General features: G+C 42.7%; 1 protein-coding gene and 1 pseudogene across 2 annotated transcripts; both read left to right on the top strand.

The window, feature by feature from the left end:
- Positions 1-414: 414 nt before the first annotated feature.
- On the top strand, positions 415-20,339 carry LOC306964440 (annotated as a pseudogene). Its single transcript has 16 exons — positions 415-815; positions 2,528-2,680; positions 5,890-6,031; positions 6,581-6,673; positions 6,853-7,169; positions 11,200-11,309; positions 11,649-11,965; positions 13,601-13,753; positions 16,942-17,073; positions 17,817-17,889; positions 18,074-18,128; positions 18,279-18,391; positions 18,885-19,013; positions 19,100-19,269; positions 19,380-19,473; positions 19,692-20,339. The product of its transcript is annotated as an uncharacterized misc_RNA (transcript).
- On the top strand, positions 7,528-8,785 carry LOC306964514 (DNA repair protein complementing XP-C cells homolog). Its single transcript, XM_079558538.1, has 4 exons — positions 7,528-7,763; positions 7,850-8,019; positions 8,130-8,223; positions 8,442-8,785. The coding sequence occupies exons 1-4, from the start codon at positions 7,632-7,634 to the stop codon at positions 8,757-8,759; spliced, it is 714 nt and encodes a 237-aa protein (XP_079414664.1). The 5' UTR covers positions 7,528-7,631; the 3' UTR covers positions 8,760-8,785.
- Positions 20,340-25,067: the final 4,728 nt, after the last annotated feature.

Genomic DNA, 25,067 nt, shown 5'->3' with positions numbered 1-25,067 from the left:
CCGGAGGACGTGGTCGACGCAGACGAGGACGACGTAGGTGAGTTTGGGGGTCTTGGGGGTCTTTTTTTCTTGCGTGCGTTGGAAGAGGAAGATGATGAAGAGGAGGACGACGAGGAGGATGAGGTGGAGGTGGAGTACTGGGAGGACGAAGAGGACGTCTTCTTCATCGAGGAGGAGGAGGAGGAGGAGGAGGAGGAGGAGGAAGACCAGTGCGTGCCCGGAGAAGAGTCTTTGGCCCCTCCAGAGGAAGAGGAAGACCAGCGCGTGCCTGGAGAGGAGGAAGAGGACAGCGATGAAGAGGAGGAGGAGGACAGCGATGAAGAGGAGGAGGACATTTCAGAGGAAGAGGAAGATGAAGACCAGTGCGTGCCTGGAGAGGAGGACGAGGAGGACAGCGATGAAGAGGAGGAGGACATGGACGACGGTCGTCTTTCAGAGGAAGAGGAAGATGAAGACCAGTGCGTGCCTGGAGACGAGTTTCTGGCCCGTCCTGCTCAGTCTGTGGAGCCGGTGGTTCTTCCCCTGAACCATTCCGCACCGCGGCGACCCCTGCCTCCAGCCTTCCGCGCCCTGCAGAGGATGTTTGTGGAACCCTCCCGTCCCGTCCCGGAGTTGTCTTCAGGCCCTGCTCTGGACTTTCTGCCCCTCGGCGGATCCAAGCGCAGCAGGGATGAAGATGACGAAGATGAAGAGGACGACGCCAAGCGCCCGCGCCTCTCCTTTTCTGAAGACCGCTTCCGACGCTCCCTCCACTTGTCCTGGGACGTTCGAGGGCTTCACCCGTTACTTCCTCCACCCCCACGTGCTCCAGGACCGTGAGTCAGACGAGGACTAAGTTTTAGACTCAGAAAGTCTGTAACGGCCACATTTACCAACCTCCACGCGCCGACCTTTGACCTCTAGAGCCTGAACTCAGTCGTTCCTACGTGTGCTTAAAACACCAAAAGTATATCTAGAAGTAGTAGTGGTAGTAGTTGTGTGTTCTTAAGAACACCAATAGTATATCTAGTAGTAGTAGTTATTGTAGTAGTAGTAGTAGTAGTAGTAGTAGTAGTAGTTGTGTGTTCTTAAAAATACCAAAAATATTTCTAGTAGAAGTAGGAGTAGTTATTATTGTAGTAGTAGTGTGTGCTTAAAAACACCAAAGGTAGTAGTAGTAGTAATAGTAGTAGTAGTAGTATTTATGTATTTTTGTGTGCTTTAAAAACAAAAAGACAAAAAACAAATTTCCTGTTTTGTAGAAATAGTAGTAGTATTTGTGTGTGCTTTAAGAACACCAAAAGTATTTCTGTTTTTAGTATTTGTAGTAGTAGTCCAATAGCAGTAGTAGTAGTATTGGTTTATGCTTTAAAAACACCTAAAGTATTTATATTATTATTGTTATTAGTAGTAGTACTAGTGTGTGCTTTAAAATCAAAAAGTCAAAAAACATATTTCTTGTAGTAGTATTATTTATGTATTTGTGTGTGCTTTAAAATCAAAAAGACAAAAAACATATTTCCTGTTTTGTAGTAGTAGTAGTAGTAATAGTATTTGTGTGTGCTTTGTGGTAAGTATCTGTGTCTCCAGTTTTCTCAATGTAAAAGTATCTGTGTGTGTTGAACAATGACTCTCTATTGTTCTTCTTCGTGTCATAACTGTGAGACTTTAAGACAAACTGACCCAAAAAGTTTCATGTCTCTGTTGCTCGGGTTTGTGGGACAGTCGTCCCCCCATGGGGGGGTTGTTGTTGTTGTTGTTTTGGGGCAGCAGTGGCTCAGCTGGTAGAGTTGAACCTCTAATTCAACGGTTGGTGGTTCAATCTCAGTTACTGGCAGTGCACACTGTCGTTGTGTCCTTGGGCAAGACACTTGACCCGCCTTGCCTCCAGTGTAGATGTGTGAGTGGAGAGAGTGTGTGGGTGAATGACTGAATGACTGACTGCTGTGCTGTAACGTAAGTGTGTCTTTGGAGCCGTCTGTTCACACTTGCTGACTGTTATAAACTGTAACCAGGACATTTGGGTTTGTCCATGAACTCAGCAGTTTGTGAGACACTCCCTTCTTCCTGATTCTCTGCTTTTTGTAACTGTATTAATATGTTTAATAAAAAGATTTGACTCGTCTCTTTGTACTTTGAAACCAAAGCAATATTAAAAGGTGTGAAACATGTAGTGAAAGAGCTTATTTTCATTTAATAAAAATATAATCATAAACTGTTGAAAATGGGCCAAAACTGCAGTGTTGTTTTCACCTGATGTCTTCCATGTATGACTGAGGCCGTAGTATTAAAGATGAATAGGAGTGTGTTTGGGGAGGTAGGGTTGTGTGTGTTTTTGTTTTGTTTGTTTACAGGGAAACATCTGGGAGTGAGCACGGCACCAGCAGAGGGCGTCCTGACCCAACACCACATGGGAGTGACCTGTGGATTCTCAGGAGGCCGCTGCTCCTGGTAAATGGTAAATGGTTTACACTTATTTGTTTATAGAGCTTTACATCAAGGAGCCGCTCACTCATTCACACTCTCATTCATACCGCGATGTGCGCAGGTACCGGAGGCCAGGTGGACACCACCGCAGAGCGCAGGAGCTGGAGACTGACCTTCTGATCACGAGAACACCCGCTCGACCATCTGCGCCACTGTCTTCCTTTCTTGTGGGAAGTCACATGTCACTGGCGAGCCCAGAGGAGCTCCGGTGGAGGTGAGGCGGCGCTGCAGCCGTGTCCTTCTGATGCGTCCCCCTGACTGTGCAGTGTCGCCCAGGAAGCACTTTGAGCTGTGGTAAATAAATGTATGTAAATCAGGAGGATGATTTGTATCGTCGTTTTTGTTCACGGTTTATGTAGAAAACATTGGGAATACTTGACATTTGTTGTAAGTGTAGTGTAATACACTGTGTTATGCACAACAGCGTTTCAATACATTTTATAGGTTGTAAACGACTGATATTTTTTATTTCTTGAATGTGCAGCATTAGGAGGTCATATTTACTGAAATCAAAAAAATATTTGAATCAAAAACATCTTTACAGGTCAAGTTACACTTTGATACTTACATCCATTAGGGTGGTCCTTATCTACTATGAAAAAATATATGTTTTTTTTTTATTGCTCCCACCGTCCTATCCGGTACTACCCCACTAGAAAACAATTCCTACCAATTATTTTGGAGGTCAGAGTGTATTTAGAGTATGCTCAAGCCGGCATAATGTTCATGAAGCCAGGTGCACCGTGCTCGTTTCATGGCAAAGCTGATTTACATACTAAAAATGTTTATCTTCAGAGATGCTGGCTTCAACTGACCAACAGAGAAGGACAAGGTCTTCTGTGTGTTTGGAATATCCCGACTACCAACACCAGCTCCCGCCGGTGACTCGCTTCTATTGAAGCTCCTCATTGAAATCAGTTCATTGTCTTGGGTGCCTTCAAGAAACTTTACGGGCACCTCTGGTACCTAAGCGAAGAGTTACAACAGCCTTTTTTGATCCAGAAGTCGATGCAGTCGAGTAAAGGGATATTAAGGGTTAAGCAACTACGTCACAGTGCACAAAAGGACCCTGCAAAACAAATTGCAATCGACCAGTCCACAATCCATGATAAAAGGCTGAGGGATTTTGTTACCAGCAACACATGCAATTTCTTTGAGATTCTTTCACTCCCCAACTCTTTCCTGGCAACAAATCCAGAGACTTGGGAATCAAACGCAGACTAACTGAAGGCTGAAGAAGTGGTCCGCGAACTGTCAACGATACTGCCGAACGAGGAGTCGCACTGATGCAGGAGTACAATGCCTTGATGACCAAAGATCAGAAACAGACAGGTCGATACACAACACCGCAAACTGTCCCGAGTCAAAGAAGGCGACAGTTATCAAGGGTCTTGTTTCCACGTCATCAAACGACACATACAGACACTTGACAGTTTTAAATCGTTGCTTAAGACACACTTTTTTTCAGAAGCTTTTAACACTGTCTAGCACATATCTTGGCAAAATCTGAGCTGTTAGTGCGTCGCTCAGGGTTGCCAGGTCCGCGGTTAAACCGCGGAATTGGGCGTTTTTTAAAGCCATTCCGCAGGTGAAAAAAACTGTCCGCGTTTTTTTGCCTTGCTGTAATCAATGTTGACTTGATCAAAATCACTATTTCGAAGGCAAATCCAAGGCTCTGTAAGCTGCTTTTTCAATAAGGGGGGGAAATAGGGGCAGTGTCTCATCATCGCAGGAGCACATGGGCTCTGTTAACTAGTAAACAATATTGAAAATTCCAGCCGCGCCGTATGTCCGCAGGTTTTCCGCGGTTTTCAGATAATTTTGGGCGGGTTTGGCTGCCCAGACCTGGCAACCCTGGCGTCGCTGCTTGTATATTGTGTTTTGTATATTATTATTATATTTTTTCTGTACTGTAGACCTTTTTGTGACGCACTTTGGTCGACAACAGTTGTTTTAAATGTGCCACATAAATAAATTTGATTTGTTTTGATAGAGCGGTTGAGCTATGAACATTTCGCCAGCACTCTATTGAACTATCACTGACATGACATTGCCAGTTCTTGAGAACACTGCTCATAGCTCTTTAATTACTTATAACTTTAATTGTCATTCTTGTGTTTAACAGCAATTTATATTAGAACATGAAAACATGAAAATGCAGTTTATTTGTGCGCCTAATATTGAACCTTGAGTCGCTTTGAGCAAACACTAAATATTGACCAATCATGGAGATATTTGGTAGCAATAAGTTTCTACTGAGGGAGAATCTATTGGGAGGGTGGGAGGATGACATTTTAAAAGTCAGAATTTAAAGGGTCTATAGGGAGTTTAAAAATGTTAAAATTAAGTATTTTCCTCCCCCTACATGTTCCAGCCATGTCCTAAGGTGTAGAATGAGCCCAGACCTATTCACCACAACTGCCTCTAAAATGCTGCACTGTCACTCAAAAAGGTGTCACTTCGGGTCGAATTGCCGTCATGCACGAGCTTAATATAGAAGGTGCAGTTACACATATGGCCTGAGGTGGCAGTAGTGAGTATAAAATGGCCAACTTGCATCCAGCCCCTTTAAGGACCACCCTAACATCCATTAAACTTGTGAGTTTTTGGAGAGTTTCTCCTCAGATTTCTTCCCAGAGCTGCTGTTTGGATGTGAACTGCCTCCCATCCTCATAGATGTTTTGCTGCCCATAGCAGCCAGTGATGCAGAGGTTTTCATGGTGCGTTGTCAATGCATGAAGATGATTTTGTTCGGGAAAGCACGGCTCTTCTTTTTGTAGCATAGAAGAAAGTGGTAAATCAGAAACTCCACCTAAAGGAGCTGACCAGCTCTCTCCCCATGATTCCAGGCCAAAACATGACTCCGCCACCTTCTTACTGACCTCACAGCCTTGTTGGGACATGATGGCCATTCACCAACCATCCACTACTCCATCCATCTGACCATCCAGGGTTACACAGCGCTCATCAGTGAACAAGACTGTTTGAAAATGAGTCTTCATGTATTTCTGGGCCACTGCAGCTGTTTCTTTTCATGAGCTTTCAATTAACAATGCTGGCTTGTAAAGTGCACTTCCAAGTGTAGGCCATTATTCTTATTAATGAAGACAAAATATTGAAAAACAATAAACAATTAAATAATTCAATAGAATACATGATTCTAACCAGTCAAAGTCGCAATCCATCCACTTCAAAATAGCTTGTTGCTCGCATGGTTTTACTTTTTGAAGTCATTGTCCTTCTTAGAGTGGTTTTAATATGGTACTTTTTACATCTGCTGGAGTAGTGTTTTGATAAAGTGTTTGGTTTGTATTTCTAGCATGTCCTTTGGAAAAACTAGGATTCTTACATCATTTCTTGTTTCAGTTATAATTATTTTATTCACTGTGTTATCTAGTCGCATTTGTTGTGTCTCGTGACCAGTGCTCAGTTCCATAACTCTGTCTGTAGTGAACCGGATCTTCTGGCCATAACCCTGTCTTTACTTCCTGCTCACTTTGGAAATGTGGCCGAGGAGCGCATTGACCAGAACTACCTCTCCGGACTCCACAAATGGTACCACTTTGTCAACTTTATCATTTACTGAACAATCAACACATTCGTATTGATTGTCAGGTCATTTTTGTCTTTCTCTGAGTCACGAAATAACCTTTCCTTAATTTTCCCGTTTCCGCCATTTTTTGTTTGTTATTTGTGCTCAACAATCTTATCTACATTCTCTACTTTAAAGAGGGGGGTGTTATGCTTTTTTCAATCACATAGCACCAGTCTATAGCACTACAATGATGACGAAACCTTCTGTTGGTCTGTAAATGCAGTAAATTAGAATAACTGCCTATAAAATTGCTCTCTCAAAAGCTCGGAGGCGTCTCCAGGAGGTGGGGGCGTTCCTAGGAGGACTCAGGCAAACCTATCCCTAAAATGGCCGACATCAGAGTTTTTACAGATTACTCAAAAATACGTGAATGTGCCAAGGCAACACTTCAGGCATGTTTTTAATGAGGGAATGACATAACATGATGTAAAGCTTGAAAAAGTCGATTTTGCATAATACCCCCCCTTTAACCAATTTTTAAGTGATCAATAATAACATGATGACGTGTCGGTGTTGCAGTTGTTCCTGCTGGTGCTCAGGTCCCTACAGCTCTTCTGTCGACTTGTTCTGTCTCTGCAACCTCTGCCTTTTAAGCCTCCATCTGCTGCAAAGGTAAAGACACAGGATTTTTTATAAAATGTATATTTATTCTTCATCAAAACTGGAGCTTGGGACTGGAGCTTGCCTTGAGTGTGCTACAAATACACTAATCCCTGTGCATTGAAGATATATACATTTTGATCTTAATTGTCCTTTCTATTCCCAAGCAATATGAATGTTCAACTTTACAGGGCAAAGACACCAAGAGCCAGAGCAAACAAAGCTTGGTTGCGTCGAGTCCCACTGGTCCCAAAGTCTCTCCTGGATCCAAGAGACCCTCCTCTGATGGGAAAAAGCAGAGAGGAGGAAGTCCAATCTGAGGATGTGGAGGAGATGAAGCGAGTGAAGCCAGGACAGAGGCCTAAGAACAAGAAACGCAGGAGTGTGGCCTCCAAAGTGAGCTCCACAGAGGAGAGCTGCAGCGACGGAGGAGAAGGCGGGAGCGACGACGAGGAGTTCAGGGCCGTGAGTGAAGAGGACTCTGAAGAAGAGGAAGAGGAACAGAAGGGTAATAAGGTACGGTCTCTGTTCAGCAACTCTGGGATACAGTCGACCATACCATAGTTTGGTCCTGGATTTTATCTAGATCTACAGTGGGAGGAAAATGTATGTTAACGCTTTGGATTTTCTCACATTTCTGTCAAAATTGGTTATAAAATGTGGTCTGATCTTTATTAAAATCACAAGAAAATTGCATATTTTTATTGGCCATTACATGTAAACATTCACAGGACAGTGTGGAATAAGTAAGTGAACCCAGGAATCCCGCTGAACTGCAGCGGTTTTGTAGTTTTTAACAAATCACTTACTGGTAATAACAAGGGTAAATATCACATAATAATCATCAAATTGGACATATAAAGTATTATGTAAAACCTTAAGTCTGCATGAGTGTAACATGAACCCAGTCAAAACAGTCCGACTGTGGCTGAACCCCTGAGTAACAAACGTGTGCCCGTGTCCCGGTCAGATGGTGAAAGGTTTTTCCAATCGCTCTCGTAAAGCCAGAGTCATGTTGGAGAACAAAGATGAGAACGACCTGGCTCTGTTTGGAGAGTGGCAGACGGAGGAGTACCAGCTGCCCATCGCTGTGGACGGGAAGGTAAAGAATACCATTGTCGCTGCAGCGCTAATACCTAATGCTCTGCCACACTAATATTACCACTTGATGAATCGTCTTCTCACTAGGTTCCCCGAAACGACTATGGGAACGTGTACCTCTTTAAGCCCTGCATGTTGCCGGTGGGCTGTGTTCATCTGAAGTTGCCAAATCTTCACAGAGTCTCTAGAAAACTCAATCTGGACGCTGCTCCTGCTGTGACGGGGTTCGACTTCCACGGAGGATACTCGCATGCCGTGTAAGAGCCGTAACACTGTAACAATTTTACTAAAATCACCATCTGCACCTTGGCTCTTTTCATCTGTATTTCAAAGGACATGGGATTTATTGTTTTGCATGTTTTTGTAGTACTGATGGATACATAGTGTGTGAGGAGCATGAAGAGATTCTGAGAGCAGCCTGGGTGGAAGAACAGGAAAACTACAAACAGAAACAGAAGGAGGTAAGACAGATCAAGGAATTACTGTAAAGATAATTTACAGTCAAACTGCAGAATGTTTCTTTTATAAGTTCAAAGGAATAAAAGAAACACACAAACAAACTCATGTGTGGTGTAAATAAAGTTATTTTTTTCATCTTTTTTGTCTTTATGATTGTACGGCAAATGAAGAAAGTGCATTCAACTGCAATTCTCAACTTTTTACCAATGTCTTTCAACAGAAGCGTGAAAAGCATGATCTTTCAAACTGGACTCTGCTGGTTAAAGGCCTGCTGATTCGTGAGCGTCTAAAGCAGCGATACAGGACGAAGCCTGGCGCTATGGGGTCTAAGGAGGGTCCTGAGGGAGAGACCGGCGGGTTCTCATCGGACGAAGACCCGGACAACGAGGAGCTCAGTCCAACAGGAAAAAGTGCCTCTGAAACTCTTGCTCTGTCCTGGCCACAGAACAGACAGGCAGAGGAGGAGACCAGTAAAAAGAAAGCCAAACGGGGCAAAAAAGGACAAGAGCAGAACCTGTTTCCATTTGAGAAAGTATAACACACAAAGAAATACTGCAAATTTCAAATAGAAATTGTTTTTGAATTAAGTTGCTGTATAATTAAAAAGTTAAATTACTTTCTATTTGTTGATGTGACAGCATCATTTCTAAACTTTCACATTTTGGACTATTTGCTCATTGATGGAGGAACTTTATTAATCATGGAGTTGAATACTAGACCCCATTCTCAAATGTTTACGCCTTAGGGACAACGGTTTCCCTTAACCTTTGTAGGGGCTTAACTTTTTAAATACATACGAGCATACATACATACGGCTAGGCTGTGTATCTGCAAACAAAATCTGCAAAGACACTTAATATGCCAGCATTTACTCTTCGCCTTCAGATTCAAATGTTCTCTTCTGTTAAATGTGTAAATTACTTTGTTTACACTTTTTAAGTCACATGTCGTAAAGTGTTTCATTATGTCACAATGTATTTGTGTTTTTGTACAAAGTATTTTTGCAAGAAAATGTTCAATAAAAATAAACTATTTCCTTATCGCTGTTTTTCACCTGCGAGACATAATGGATTATTGGCTTTGCCTCTAAAAACAAGCTGTCGAACACAATAACTCTCCAAAGTATAATAAAACCTGGAACCTCCTTGGTTAATGGTGCAACAACTGATTCCTCCCTCGCCCCTTTTATTTGCAGGAATGGACTTGTCTTTAATTAAATAATATTATTAATATTTTTAAATATCAAGAAGGAGGATACGGACGTTGCTCTTGTTTTATTTTTGCTTTTTTTACAGCTCGATTTTATTTTTCATTGTCAGTGTTACGGCGTTGTCGAAGTTGGCGTCGTTGTCATGACGACAGATGCGCTATATAAACTGCGAGTTGCTGGAAATCATTCCTGTCACTGCGACACCCGAGAGAGAGATTACACGAGAGGTCTGTATCTTCATTTCTCACCAAGTTTATGTCAATTCTTGGTCTTAGACACATTCAAAACGCTTTCTAACACTTTGTTTCTGTGCTTCTATATGTTTTTTTGTGTGTTTTTTTCAGATTTGCGAACAACTTTGACTGATCATCATGTCACGGACTCTGGACCGCTTCCCTGGGGGTAAGTGTCTTTATAATACTGTATATCAACAAATATTACTAAAACAGCAGGAATTTACTTTGTTAGTACCAGTTTTGTCCGTGTGAGGGCAATGCGGCGTTTGCTAATGCTAAAGTTTTGCTCTAAAGTGGTCAAGTTGAAGCTAATGGAATTGGTCAGATGAGAGGGGTTAGTAACTTTCACTCGACGATTTCTTGTTTGAGCATGGTTAATACCTGATAAAAACGGCTTAAATGTATCAGTAGGAGTCCTAAGTAAAAAGTTATCAAGGAATTTGTTAGAAACATGAAGTAGTTTAGTTTCACGGCGTCGTTGTTGTGGCCCTAAGTGGTAAGGCTAGTGAAAAGGTCAGTCTTGAGACTCGTTGCTTACTTGGTAACTTTCAATCGTCTGTTTCTTTTTTGGACACTGTTAATACCTGATACAAACTGCTGACATTCATCAGTAGGATTCTTAAGTAAAACTTCATCAAGGAATTTGTTGGAAAACAGAGGTATTTTAGTTTGTGGGCGTCGAAATTCACTGGTGTTTAATGTAAACCTTTCCAGTTCAACATTCTAGATTATTTCTCAGAAATGCTTTTGCTTTGCTGAAAAAGTAGTCAACTTTTGATGCTTCTTAGGTTTGACTGGCACTACCAGGTGCCCTGTGAACTTTGGCAAGACATGCCAGATTAAGGTCAGTCATTTTAAACTTATTATTGTTCATTTATGGAAGCTAATTAACATGAATTGGTTATTACATTTGTTCATGCCAGTGTATATAATTCATCATTTTAGTCAAAGTCATATTTTGGCTAAAATTGGACTAAAACTAAATTCAAAGTTGTTTTTTGAGACTTAAACTATGTCTAAAATGTCCAGCTATTTTCGTCAATGAAACTATGACTAGATAAAAATGACACTGACAGTTTGAGCCTCATATCATTTAAATTCACTGCCAAAGGCACAGCTGTGAGCTTTGTTCATGTGGGAGAGGCTCCATGAAGCCGAGGACCTTCATAATATATGATTATAATAAACATTATAAATGCAAAGTCATCTAAATTTGTCTTCAATTCATTTATTCAACAAAAACTTGACTAAAGAAGAAGAGAATTATTTGACTAAATCTTGACTGAAATTAAAGGACATTTCCATCAAAAGACTTAAGACTAAAACTAAATGAAAATATGTTGTGAAAATGAACGCTGGTTTGTGCTGTTGCTCATGTTTGTCTGTTTCAGACCCTGTGGACGCTCCGTGGTTCCTTCTGTGGGACGACACGTGGGACGCCCCGGAGGACGTGGTCGACGCAGACGAGGACGACGTAGGTGAGTTTGGGGGTCTTGGGGGTCTTTTTTTCTTGCGTGCGTTGGAAGAGGAAGATGATGAAGAGGAGGACGACGAGGAGGATGAGGTGGAGGTGGAGTACTGGGAGGACGAAGAGGACGTCTTCTTCATCGAGGAGGAGGAGGAGGAGGAGGAAGACCAGTGCGTGCCTGGAGAAGAGTCTTTGGCCCCTCCAGAGGAAGAGGAAGACGATGAAGAGGACAGCGATGAAGAGGAGGAGGACATTTCAGAGGAAGAGGAAGATGAAGACCAGTGCGTGCCTGGAGAGGAGGAGGAGGAGGACAGCGATGAAGAGGAGGAGGACATGGACGACGGTCTTCTTTCAGAGGAAGAGGAAGATGAAGACCAGTGCGTGCCTGGAGAGGAGGACGAGGAGGACAGCGATGAAGAGGAGGAGGACATGGACGACGGTCGTCTTTCAGAGGAAGAGGAAGATGAAGACCAGTGCGTGCCTGGAGACGAGTTTCTGGCCCGTCCTGCTCAGTCTGTGGAGCCGGTGGTTCTTCCCCTGAACCATTCCGCACCGCGGCGACCCCTGCCTCCAGCCTTCCGCGCCCTGCAGAGGATGTTTGTGGAACCCTCCCGTCCCGTCCCGGAGTTGTCTTCAGGCCCTGCTCTGGACTTTCTGCCCCTCGGCGGATCCAAGCGCAGCAGGGATGAAGATGACGAAGACGAGGAGGACGACGCCAAGCGCCCGCGCCTCTCCTTTTCTGAAGACCGCTTCCGATGCTCCCTCCACTTGTCCTGGGACGTTCGAGGGCTTCACCCGTTACTTCCTCCACCCCCACGTGCTCCAGGACCGTGAGTCAGACGAGGACTAAGTTTTAGACTCAGAAAGTCTGTAACGGCCACATTTACCAACCTCCACGCGCCGACCTTTGACCTCTAGAGCCTGAACTCAGTCGTTCCTACGTGTGCTTAAAACACCAAAAGTATATCTAGAAGTAGTAGTGGTAGTAGTTATGTGTTCTTAAGAACACCAATAGTATATCTAGTAGTAGTAGTTATTGTAGTAGTAGTAGTAGTAGTTGTGTGTTCTTAAAAATACCAAAAATATTTCTAGTAGTAGTAGTAGTAGTTATTATTGTAGTAGTAGTGTGTGCTTAAAAACACCAAAGGTAGTAGTAGTAGTAATAGTAGTAGTAGTAGTATTTGTGTGCTTTAAAAACAAAAAGACAAAAAACAAATTTCCTGTTTTGTAGAAATAGTAGTAGTATTTGTGTGTGCTTTAAAAACACCTAAAGTATTTATATTATTATTGTTATTAGTAGTAGTACTAGTGTGTGCTTTAAAATCAAAAAGTCAAAAAACATATTTCTTGTAGTAGTATTATTTATGTATTTGTGTGTGCTTTAAAAACAAAAAGACAAAAAACATATTTCCTGTTTTGTAGTAGTAGTAGTAGTAGTAGTAGTAGTAGTAGTAGTAGTAGTCGTATTTGTGTGTGCTTTGTGGTAAGTATCTGTGTCTCCAGTTTTCTCAATGTAAAAGTATCTGTGTGTGTTGAACAATGACTCTCTATTGTTCTTCTTCGTGTCATAACTGTGAGACTTTAAGACAAACTGACCCAAAAAGTTTCATGTCTCTGTTGCTCGGGTTTGTGGGACAGTCGTCCCCCCATGGGGGGGTTGTTGTTGTTGTTGTTTTGGGGCAGCAGTGGCTCAGCTGGTAGAGTTGAACCTCTAATTCAACGGTTGGTGGTTCAATCTCAGTTACTGGCAGTGCACACTGTCGTTGTGTCCTTGGGCAAGACACTTGACCCGCCTTGCCTCCAGTGTAGATGTGTGAGTGGAGAGAGTGTGTGGGTGAATGACTGAATGACTGACTGCTGTGCTGTAACGTAAGTGTGTCTTTGGAGCCGTCTGTTCACACTTGCTGACTGTTATAAACTGTAACCAGGACATTTGGGTTTGTCCATGAACTCAGCAGTTTGTGAGACACTCCCTTCTTCCTGATTCTCTGCTTTTTGTAACTGTATTAATATGTTTAATAAAAAGATTTGACTCGTCTCTTTGTACTTTGAAACCAAAGCAATATTAAAAGGTGTGAAACATGTAGTGAAAGAACTTATTTTCATTTAATAAAAATATAATCATAAACTGTTTTTTGAAAATGGGCCAAAACTGCAGTGTTGTTTTCACCTGATATCTTCCATGTATGACTGAGGCCGTAATATTAAAGATGAATAGGAGTGTGTTTGGGGAGGTAGGGTTGTGTGTGTTTTTGTTTTGTTTGTTTACAGGGAAACATCTGGGAGTGAGCGCGGCACCAGCAGAGGGCGTCCTGACCCAACACCACATGGGAGTGACCTGTGGATTCTCAGGAGGCCGCTGCTCCTGGTAAATGGTAAATGGTTTACACTTATTTGTTTATAGAGCTTTACATCAAGGAGCCGCTCACTCATTCACACTCTCATTCATACCGCGATGTGCGCAGGTACCGGAGGCCAGGTGGACACCACCGCAGAGCGCAGGAGCTGGATTCTGACCTTCTGATCACGAGAACACCCGCTCGACCATCTGCGCCACTGTCTTCCTTTCTTGTGGGAAGTCACATGTCACTGGCGAGCCCAGAGGAGCTCCGGTGGAGGTGAGGCGGCGCTGCAGCCGTGTCCTTCTGATGCGTCCCCCTGACTGTGCAGTGTCGCCCAGGAAGCACTTTGAGCTGTGGTAAATAAATGTATGTAAATCAGGAGGAGGATTTGTATCGTCATTTTTGTTCACGGTTTATGTAGAAAACATTGGGAATACTTGACATTTGTTGTAAGTGTAGTGTAATACACTGTGTTATGCACAACAGCGTTTCAATACATTTTATAGGTTGTAAACGACTGATATTTTTTATTTCTTGAATGTGCAGCATTAGGAGGTCATATTTACTGAAATCAAAAAAATATTTAAATCAAAAACATCTTTACAGGTCAAGTTACACTTTGATACTTACATCCATTAGGGTGGTCCTTATCTACTATGAAAAAATATATATGTTTTTTTTTTAATGCTCCCACCGTCCTATCCGGTACTTCCCCATTAGAAAACAATTCCTACCAATTATTTTGGAGGTCAGAGTGTATTTAGAGTATGCTCAAGCCGGCATAATGTTCATGAAGCCAGGTGCACCGTGCTCGTTTCATGGCAAAGCTGATTTACGTACTAAAAATGTTTATCTTCAGAGATGCTGGCTTCAACTGACCAACAGAGAAGGACAAGGTCTTGGCAACTTCTGTGTGTTTGGAATATCAGCATACGTCAAATCATGGTTCCTTTCCTGATTACCAACACCAGCTCCCGCCGGTGACTCGCTTCTATTGAAGCTCCTCATTGAAATCAGTTCATTGTCTTTGGTGCCTTCAAGAAACTGCAGTCGAGTAAAGGGATATTAAGGGTTAAGCAACTACGTCACAGTGCACAAAAGGACCCTGCAAAACAAATTGCAATCGACCAGTCCACAATCCATGATAAAAGGCTGAGGGATTTTGTTACCAGCAACACATGCAATTTCTTTGAGATTCTTTCACTCCCCAACTCTTTCCTGGCAACAAATCCAGAGACTTGGGAATCAAACGCAGACTAACTGAAGGCTGAAGAAGTGGTCCGCGAACTTCGCATTGTCAACGATACTGCCGAACGAGGAGTCTCACTGATGCAGGAGTACAATGCCTTGATGACCAAAGATCAGAAACAGACAGGTCGACACAGAACACCGCAAACTGTCCCGAGTCAAAGAAGGCGACAGTTATCAAGGGTCTTGTTTCCACGTCATCAAACGACACATACAGACACTTGACAGTTTTGAATCGTTGCTTAAGACACACTTTTTTTCAGAAGCTTTTAACACTGTCTAGCACATATCTTGGCAAAATCTGAGCTGTTAGTGCGTCGCTCAGGGTTGCCAGGTCCGCGGTTAAACCGCGGAATTGGGCGTTTTTTAAAGCCATTCCGCAGGTGAAAAAAACTGTCCGCGTTTTTTTGCCTTGCTGTAATCAATGTTGACTTGATCAAAATCACTATTTCGAAGGCAAATCCAAGGCTCTGTAAGCTGCTTTTTCAATAAGGGGGGGAAATAGGGGCAGTGTCTCATCATCGCAGGAGCACATGGGCTCTGTTAACTAGTAAACAATATTGAAAATTCCAGCCGCGCCGTATGTCCGCAGGTTTTCCGCGGTTTTCAGATAATTTTGGGCGGGTTTGGCTGCCCAGACCTGGCAACCCTGGCGTCGCTGCTTGTATATTGTGTTTTGTATATTATTATTATATTTTTTCTGTACTGTAGACCTTTTTGTGACGCACTTTGGTCGACAACAGTTGTTTTAAATGTGCCACATAAATAAATTTGATTTGTTTTGATAGAGCGGTTGAGCTATGAACATTTCGCCAGCACTCTATTGAACTATCACTGACATGACATTGCCAGTTCTTGAGAACACTGCTCATAGCTCTTTAATTACTTATAACTTTAATTGTCATTCTTTAACAGCAATTTATATTAGAACATGAAAACATGAAAATGCAGTTTATTTGTGCGCCTAATATTGAACCTTGAGTCGCTTTGAGCAAACACTAAATATTGACCAATCATGGAGATATTTGGTAGCAATAAGTTTCTACTGAGGGAGAATCTATTGGGAGGGTGGGAGGATGACATTTTAAAAGTCAGAATTTAAAGGGACTATAGGGAGTTTAAAAATGTTAAAATTAAGTATTTTCCTCCCCCTACATGTTCCAGCCATGTCCTAATGTGTAGAATGAGCCCCAGACCTGTTCACCACAACTGCCTCTAAAATCCTGCACTGTCAGTCAAAAAGGTGTCACTTCGGGTCGAATTGCCGTCATGCACGAGCTTAATATAGAAGGTGCAGTTACACATATGGCCTGAGGTGGCAGTAGTGAGTATAAAATGGCCAACTTGCATCCAGCCCCTTTAAGGACCACCCTAACATCCATTAAACTTGTGAGTTTTTGGAGAGTTTCTCCTCAGATTTCTTCCCAGAGCTGCTGTTTGGATGTGAACTGCCTCCCACCCTCATAGATGCTTTGCTGCCCATAGCAGCCAGTGATGCAGAGGTTTTCATGGTGCGTTGTCAATGCATGAAGATGATTTTGTTCGGGAAAGCACGGCTCTTCTTTTTGTAGCATAGAAGAAAGTGGTAAATCAGAAACTCCACCTAAAGGAGCTGACCAGCTCTCTCCCCATGATTCCAGGCCAAAACATGACTCCGCCACCTTCTTACTGACGTCACAGCCTTGTTGGGACATGATGGCCATTCTCCAACCATCCACTACTCCATCCATCTGACCATCCAGGGTTACACAGCGCTCATCAGTGAACAAGACTGTTTGAAAATGAGTCTTCATGTATTTCTGGGCCACTGCAGCTGTTTCTTTTCATGAGCTTTCAATTAACAATGCTGGCTTGTAAAGTGCACTTCCAAGTGTAGGCCATTATTCTTATTAATGAAGACAAAATATTGAAAAACAATAAACAATTAAATAATTCAATAGAATACATGATTCTAACCAGTCAAAGTCGCAATCCATCCACTTCAAAATAGCTTGTTGCTCACATGGTTTTACTTTTTGAAGTCATTGTCCGTTTTAGAGTGGTTTTAAAATATGGTACTTTTTACATCTGCTGGAGTAGTGTTTTGATAAAGTGTTTGGTTTGTATTTCTAGCATGTCCTTTGGAAAAACTAGGATTCTTACATCATTTCTTGTTTCAGTTATAATTATTTTATTCACTGTGTTATCTAGTCGCATTTGTTGTGTCTCGTGACCAGTGCTCAGTTCCATAACTCTGTCTGTAGTGAACCGGATCTTCTGACCATAACCCTGTCTTTACTTCCTGCTCACTTTGGAAATGTGGCCGAGGAGCGCATTGACCAGAACAACCTCTCCGGACTCCACAAATGGTACCACTTTGTCAACTTTATCATTTACTGAACAATCAACACATTCGTATTGATTGTCAGGTCATTTTTGTCTTTCTCTGAGTCACGAAATAACCTTTCCTTAATTTTCCCATTTCCGCCATTTTTTGTTTGTTTTTTGTGCTCAACAATCTTATCAACATTCTCTATGTAGTAATTACTTTAAAGAGGGGGTGTTATGCTTTTTTCAATCACATAGCACCAGTTTATATCACACTACAATGATGATGAAACCTTCTGTTGGTCTGTAAATGCAGTAAATTAGAATAACTGCCTTGTATAAAATTGCTCTCTCAAAATGGCTGTAGTGAATGTCTTTAAATAGGCCTCTGTCTCTTTAAGAACCTCTGACCCTTTCCGACACGCCCCCTCCACACGCTGTCTGTGGCATCAGTGGGGAGGGGGTTCTGCTGAGGAGCAGTGGTTGGTTACTCGGCTGGTGACGAAAGCTCGGAGGCGTCTCCAGGAGGTGGGGGCGTTCCTAGGAGGACTCAGGCAAACCTATCCCTAAAATGGCCGCCATCAGAGTTTTTACAGATTACTCAAAAATACGTGAATGTGCCAAGGCAACACTTCAGGCATGTTTTTAATGAGGGAATGACATAACATGATGTAAAGCTTGAAAAAGTTGATTTTGCATAATATCCCTCCTTTAACCAATTTTTAAGTGATCAATAATAACATGATGATGTGTCGGTGTTGCAGTTGTTCCTGCTGGTGCTCAGGTCCCTACAGCTCTTCTGTCGACTTGTTCTGTCTCTGCAACCTTTGCCTTTTAAGCCTCCATCTGCTGCAAAGGTAAAGACACAGGATTATTATAAAATGTATATTTATTCTTCATCAAAAATGTGTTTATGCAGAGGGACTGGAGCTTGCCTTAAGTGTGCTACAAATACACTAATCCCTGTGCATTGAAGATATATACATTTTGATCTTAATTGTCCTTTCTATTCCCAAGCAATATGAATGTTCTACTTTACAGGGCAAAGACACCAAGAGCCAGAGCAAACAAAGCTTGGTTGCGTCGAGTCCCACTGGTCCCAAAGTCTCTCCTGGATCCAAGAGACCCTCCTCTGATGAAAAAAAGCAGAGAGGAGGAAGTCCAATCTGAGGATGAGGAGGAGATGAAGCGAGTGAAGCCAGGACAGAGGCCTAGAACAAGAAACGCAGGAGTGTGGCCTCCAAAGTGAGCTCCACAGAGGAGAGCTGCAGCGACGGAGGAGAAGGCGGGAGCGACGACGAGGAGTTCAGGGCCGTGAGTGAAGAGGACTCTGAAGAAGAGGAACAGAAGGGTAATAAGGTACGGTCTCTGTTCAGCAACTCTGGGATACAGTCGGCCATACAATAGTTTGGTCCTGGATTTTATCTAGATCTACAGTGGGAGGAAAATGTATGTTAACGCTTTGGATTTTCTCACATTTCTGTCAAAATTGGTTATAAAATGTGGTCTGATCTTTATTAAAATCACAAGAATGATCAAAAAGTGTCTGCTTAAACTGAGACCACCCAAGAAATTGCATATTTTTATTGGCCATTACATGTAAACATTCACAGGACAGTGTGGAATAAGTAAGTGAACCCAGGAATCCCGCTGAACTGCAGCGGTTTTGTAGTTTTTAACAAATCACTTACTGGTAATAACAAGGGTAAATATCACATAATAATCATCAAATTGGACATATACAGTATTTTGTAAAACCTTAAGTCTGCATGAGTGTAACATGAACCCAGTCAAAACAGTCCGACTGTGGCTGAACCCCTGAGTAACAAACGTGTGCCCGTGTCCCGGTCAGATGGTGAAAGGTTCCAATCGCTCTCGTAAAGCCAGAGTCATGTTGGAGAACAAAGATGAGAACGACCTGGCTCTGTTTGGAGAGTGGCAGATCGAGGAGTACCAGCCGCCCATCGCTGTGGACGGGAAGGTAAAGAATACCATTGTCGCTGCAGCGCTAATACCTCACGCTCTGCCACACTAATATTACCACTTGATGAATCGTCTTCTCACTAGGTTCCCCGAAACGACTATGGGAACGTGTACCTCTTTAAGCCCTGCATGTTGCCGGTGGGCTGTGTTCATCTGAAGTTGCCAAATCTTCACAGAGTCTCTAGAAAACTCAATCTGGACGCTGCTCCTGCTGTGACGGGGTTCGACTTCCACGGAGGATACTCGCATGCCGTGTAAGAGCCGTAACACTGTAACAATTTTACTAAAATCACCATCTGCACCTTGGCTCTTTTCATCTGCATTTCAAAGGACATGGGATTTATCGTTTTGCATGTTTTTGTAGTACTGATGGATACATAGTGTGTGAGGAGCATGAAGAGATTCTGAGAGCAGCCTGGGTGGAAGAACAGGAAAACTACAAACAGAAACAGAAGGAGGTAAGACAGATCAAGGAATTACTGTAAAGATAATTTACAGTCAAACTGCAGAATGTTTCTTTTATAAGTTCAAAGGAATAAAAGAAACACACAAACAAACTCATGTGTGGTGTAAATAAAGTTATTTTTTTCATCTTTTTTGTCTTAATGATTGTACGGCAAATGAAGAAAGTGCATTCAACTGCAATTCTCAACTTTTTCCCACTTTCTTTCAACAGAAGCGTGAAAAGCATGCTCTTTCAAACTGGACTCTGCTGGTTAAAGGCCTGCTGATTCGTGAGCGTCTAAAGCAGCGATACGGGACGAAGCCTGGCGCTATGGGGTCTAAGGAGGGTCCTGAGGGAGAGACCGGCGGGTTCTCATCGGACGAAGACCCGGACAACGAGGAGCTCAGTCCAACAGGAAAAAGTGCCTCTGAAACTCTTGCTCTGTCCTGGCCACAGAACAGACAGGCAGAGGAGGAGACCAGTAAAAAGAAAGCCAAACGAGGCAAAAAAGGACAAGAGCAGAACCTGTTTCCATTTGAGAAAGTATAACACAAAAAGAAATACTGCAAATTTCAAATAGAAATTGTTTTTGAATTAAATTGCTGTATAATTAAAAAGTTAAATTACTTTCTATTTGTTGATGTGACCGCATCATTTCTAAACTTTCACATTTTGGACTATGTGCTCATTGATGGAGGAACTTTATTAATCATGGAGTTGAATACTAGACCCCATTCTCAAATGTTTACGCCTTAGGGACAACGGTTTCCCTTAACCTTTGTAGGGGCTTAACTTTTTAAATACATACGAGCATACATACATACGGCTAGGCTGTGTATCTGCAAACAAAATCTGCAAAGGCACTTAGTATGCCAGCATTTACTCTTCGCCTTCAGATTCAAATGTTCTCTTCTGTTAAATGTGTGAATTACTTTGTTTACACTTTTTAAGTCACATGTCGTAAAGCGTTTCATTATGTCATGATTGTATTTGTGTTTTTGTACAAAGTATTTTTGCAAGAAAATGTTGAATAAAAAGAAACTATTTCCTTATCGCTGTTTTTCACTTGCGAGACATAGTGGATTATTGGCTTTGCCTCTAAAAACAAGCTGTCGAACACAATAACTCTCCAAAGTACAAAAAAACCTGGAACCTCCTTGGTTAATGGTGCAACAACTGATTCCTCCCTCGCCCCTTTTATTTCGGCCCCTATCTGTCCACCCGCGTGCAGGTCTGCAGGAATGGACTATTAATGGACTACTAATGGACTATTATTATTATTGTTATTATTATTATTGTTATTGTTATTATTATTATTATTATTATTATTATTATTATTATTATTATTATTATTATTATTATTATTAAACATCAAGAAGAAGGATACAGACGTTGCTCTTGATCTTGTTTCACAATTATATTATTATTTTTACAGCTCGATTTTATTTTTCATTGTCAGTGTTACGGCGTTGTCGAAGTTGGCGTCGTTGTCATGACGACAGATGCGCTATATAAACTGCGAGTTGCTGGAAAATCATTCCTGTCACTGCGACACCCGAGAGAGAGATTACACGAGAGGTCTGTATCTTCATTTCTCAACAAGTTTATGTCAATTCTTGGTCTTAGACACATTAAAAACGCTTTCTAACACTTTGTTTCTGTGCTTCTATATGTTTTTTTGTGTGTTTTTTTTCAGATTTACGAACAACTTTGACTGATCATCATGTCACGGACTCTGGACCGCTTCCCTGGGGGTAAGTGTCTTTACAATACTGTATATCAACAAATATTACTAAAACAGCAGGAATTTTCTTTGTTAGTACCAGTTTTGTCCGTGTGAGGGCAATGCGGCGTTTGCTAATGCTAAAGTTTTGGTCTAAAGTGGTCAAGTTGAAGCTAATGGAATTGGTCAGGTGAGAGGGGTTAGTAACTTTCACTCGACGATTTCTTGTTTGAGCATGGTTAATACCTGATAAAAACGGCTTAAATGTATCAGTAGGAGTCCTAAGTAAAAAGTTATCAAGGAATTTGTTAGAAACATGAAGTAGTTTAGTTTCACGGCGTCGTTGTTGTGGCCCTAAGTGGTAAGGCTAGTGAAAAGGTCAGTCTTGAGACTCGTTGCTTACTTGGTAACTTTCAATCGTCTGTTTCTTTTTTGGACACTGTTAATACCTGATACAAACTGCTGACATTCATCAGTAGGATTCTTAAGTAAAACTTCATCAAGGAATTTGTTGGAAAACAGAAGTATTTTAGTTTGTGGGCGTCGAAATTCACTGGTGTTTGATGTAAACCTTTCCAGTTCAACATTCTAGATTATTTCTCAGAAATGCATTTGCTTTGCTGAAAAAGTAGTCAACTTTTGATGCTTCTTAGGTTTGACTGGCACTACCAGGTGCCCTGTGAACTTTGGCAAGACATGCCAGATTAAGGTCAGTCATTTTAAACTTATTATTGTTCATTTATAGAAGCGAATTAACATGAATTGGTTATTACATTTGTTCGTGCCAGTGTATATAATTCATCATTTTAGTCAAAGTCATATTTTGACTAAAATTGGACTAAAACTAAATTCAAAGTTCTTTTTTGAGACTTAAACTATGTCTAAAATGTCCAGCTATTTTCGTCAATGAAAATATGACTAGATAAAAATGAAATGAAGAGACTAAAATCATCCAAACTTCCACTGACAGTTTGAAAGAGCCTCATATCATATAAATTCACTGCCAAAGGCACAGCTGTGAGCTTTGTTCATGTGGGAGAGGCTCCATGAAGCCGAGGACCTTCATAATATATGATTATAATAAACATTATAAATGCAAAGTCATCTAAATTTGTCTTCAATTTATTTATTCAACAAAAACTTGACCAAAGAAGAAGAGAATTATTTGACTAAATCTTGACTGAAATTAAAGGACATTTCCATCAAAAGACTAAAAGACTAAAAGACTAAAACTAAATGAAAATATGTTGTGAAAATGAACACTGGTTTGTGCTGTTGCTCATGTTTGTCTGTTTCAGACCCTGTGGACGCTCCGTGGTTCCTTCTGTGGGACGACACGTGGGACGCCCCGGAGGACGTGGTCGACGCAGACGAGGACGACGTAGGTGAGTTTGGGGGTCTTGGGGGTCTTTTTTTCTTGCGTGCGTTGGAAGAGGAAGATGATGAAGAGGAGGACGACGAGGAGGATGAGGTGGAGGTGGAGTACTGGGAGGACGAAGAGGACGTCTTCTTCATCGAGGAGGAGGAGGAGGAGGAAGAGGAGGAGGAAGACCAGTGCGTGCCCGGAGAAGAGTCTTTGGCCCCTTCAGAGGAAGAGGAAGACCAGCGCGTGCCTGGAGAGGAGGATGAGGACAGCGATGAAGAGGAGGAGGACATTTCAGAGGAAGAGGAAGATGAAGACCAGTGCGTGCCTGGAGAGGAGGACGAGGAGGACAGCGATGAAGAGGAGGACATGGACGACGGTCGTCTTTCAGAGGAAGAGGAGGATGAAGACCAGTGCGTCCCTGGAGACGAGTTTCTGGCCCGTCCTGCTCAGTCTGTGGAGCCGGTGGTTCTTCCCCTGAACCATTCCGCACCGCGGCGACCCCTGCCTCCAGCCTTCCGCGCCCTGCAGAGGATGTTTGTGGAACCCTCCCGTCCCGTCCCGGAGTTGTCTTCAGGCCCTGCTCTGGACTTTCTGCCCCTCGGCGGATCCAAGCGCAGCAGGGATGAAGATGACGAAGACGAGGAGGACGACGACGCCAAGCGCCCGCGCCTCTCCTTTTCTGAAGACGGCCCTTCCGCTTCTGCTGGGACTTTCGAGGGCTTCACCCGTTACTTCCTCCACCCCCACGTGCTCCAGGACCGTGAGTCAGACGAGGACTAAGTTTTAGACTCAGAAAGTCTGTAACGGCCACATTTACCAACCTCCACGCGCCGACCTTTGACCTCTAGAGCCTGAACTCAGTCGTTCCTACGTGTGCTTAAAACACCAAAAGTATATCTAGAAGTAGTAGTGGTAGTAGTTGTTAAGTGCCTTTCTTAGTCACTACGCCAAACCCCGCACTTAATTGGGTTGGTGATGTTCAAGGCCTCCCAGCAGGACTTTACTCAAGCACAGAAACCACTCCAACTTTTTGTTTCTTTTGTTTCTTTTATTTGGGTAGTTCCCAGCAGGTAAAAAACCTTTAACAAATGGACACACAAAATTCACAACTTAGATCAAACTTCTAAACTCAGATTGGCAAAGTGGAAATCACAAAATCATCAGTATTTGCTTCTGCAATTTACTTTATTTTTTGTCTTAACTTAAATCCATCACAGGCATATTATCTGACATATTCATTTGCATAAATTTACATATTCATTTGCATAAATTGTTTACGTTCCTTTAAACCAAATTGTTTAACGTTTACTTTTCTTTTGTATAAGTTTCCTTTAAACCAAAGTGTTTAAAGTAATTGAATAAGTTCCTTCTTTCTTTCGTTCTTTCACAATAAACACAACCAAACACATCTCAACCAAACACATCTCCACCGGAGAATACGTCCTAACGAAACCATAAACATAGATTGGTGTGCGTAATGCAACCATGACGCTCACAAACTTAAACACAAACACATGCGCTACGTGTGAGCGATACTCCAGTTCATTCAACAGTTCAGTGAAGGAGGGGTTTCTCTTACCGGCAGTTTCTTCGGAGGTCTTTACACGTAACAACACTGCGTAGTGGTAGCACACAGTTCAGATCGATCTGTACTCCAGAGACCATAGCTTTTTGTGTATTCTCGGGGCGCACAGCTGATTGTCATTTCATTCACCGCACCTGCTGCGGCGCGCACGCAGACAAGGCAGAGTGAGGTCACGTGACCGTTGCCGTGACACCTCCCACTCGATCTCGAATCTTTGATGTTGAGATCGCTCGATTTAGGCAACCACTGTCCTCTGGTCCTCCACGGGAAGGAGTACCACCAGCCGGCGAACATCCCTCCTGACTACTGTGGTTGGCCAGGAACCCAAAACTGAAGGGTTCGGTTTTGAGCTCGGAGATGGAGCAGGTGCGCTCGGGGTAACTCTGATGTGCGCATCTCGAACAGTTCCCTTGGGGTCCGTCTTGACTGAGACGACTCGACCCAACCTGTATTGGCCTCGTAGCGCGTTCTGGTCGCACACCCACACAATATCGTCTACAGCTACGTTGCGTTGTTTCGTGTGCCACTTACTGCGGACGAAAAGGTGTGGACCTGCCAGTTGGCTCCAAGCTTGCCAGAACTTATTTACTTGAGTTTCCATCTCCCGTAGTCGTTTGTAGGGATATGTGGCAAAATCTAACGGTTTACCATCACAGTTTTGGGACCTGCCAAGGAGGAGTGAATTGGGTGTAACGTATTGGATACACCCCTCCCGGCTTTGGACTCTTGCGTCGATTGGTCTTTCATTTGCCAAGTTGGCTGCCAGCTGCACTGCCGTTAAGAACTCACTGAAGCTTAGTGTTAACTCCGCTCCGATGGATTGCAAAGCTCTTTTCAGGATCTTCACAGCTGCCTCGGCCGCGCCGTTACGATGGGGGGAGTCAGCCGGGTGCAATTCCCAGGCAAATGTCGTGCCGTTTCTTGCTGCCACAT

Source organism: Gobius niger, assembly GCF_951799975.1.
Source record: "Gobius niger genome assembly, chromosome: 6".
NCBI classification, from domain to species: Eukaryota; Metazoa; Chordata; class Actinopteri; order Gobiiformes; family Gobiidae; genus Gobius; species Gobius niger.
Note: the sequence above shows the minus strand (reverse complement) of the source record. Positions and strands in the feature narration are given on the sequence as shown.

What these genes read in the sequence shown, in the direction of transcription:
- LOC306964514 (XM_079558538.1), top strand. Translation starts at nt 7,632, where the DNA reads ATGGTGAAAGGTTTTTCCAATCGCTCTCGTAAAGCCAGAGTCATGTTG. An exon ending in CCATCGCTGTGGACGGGAAG is followed by an intron (nt 7,764 to 7,849) that starts GTAAAGAATACC and finishes TCTTCTCACTAG; the next exon opens with GTTCCCCGAAACGACTATGG. An exon ending in ACAAACAGAAACAGAAGGAG is followed by an intron (nt 8,224 to 8,441) that starts GTAAGACAGATC and finishes GTCTTTCAACAG; the next exon opens with AAGCGTGAAAAGCATGATCT.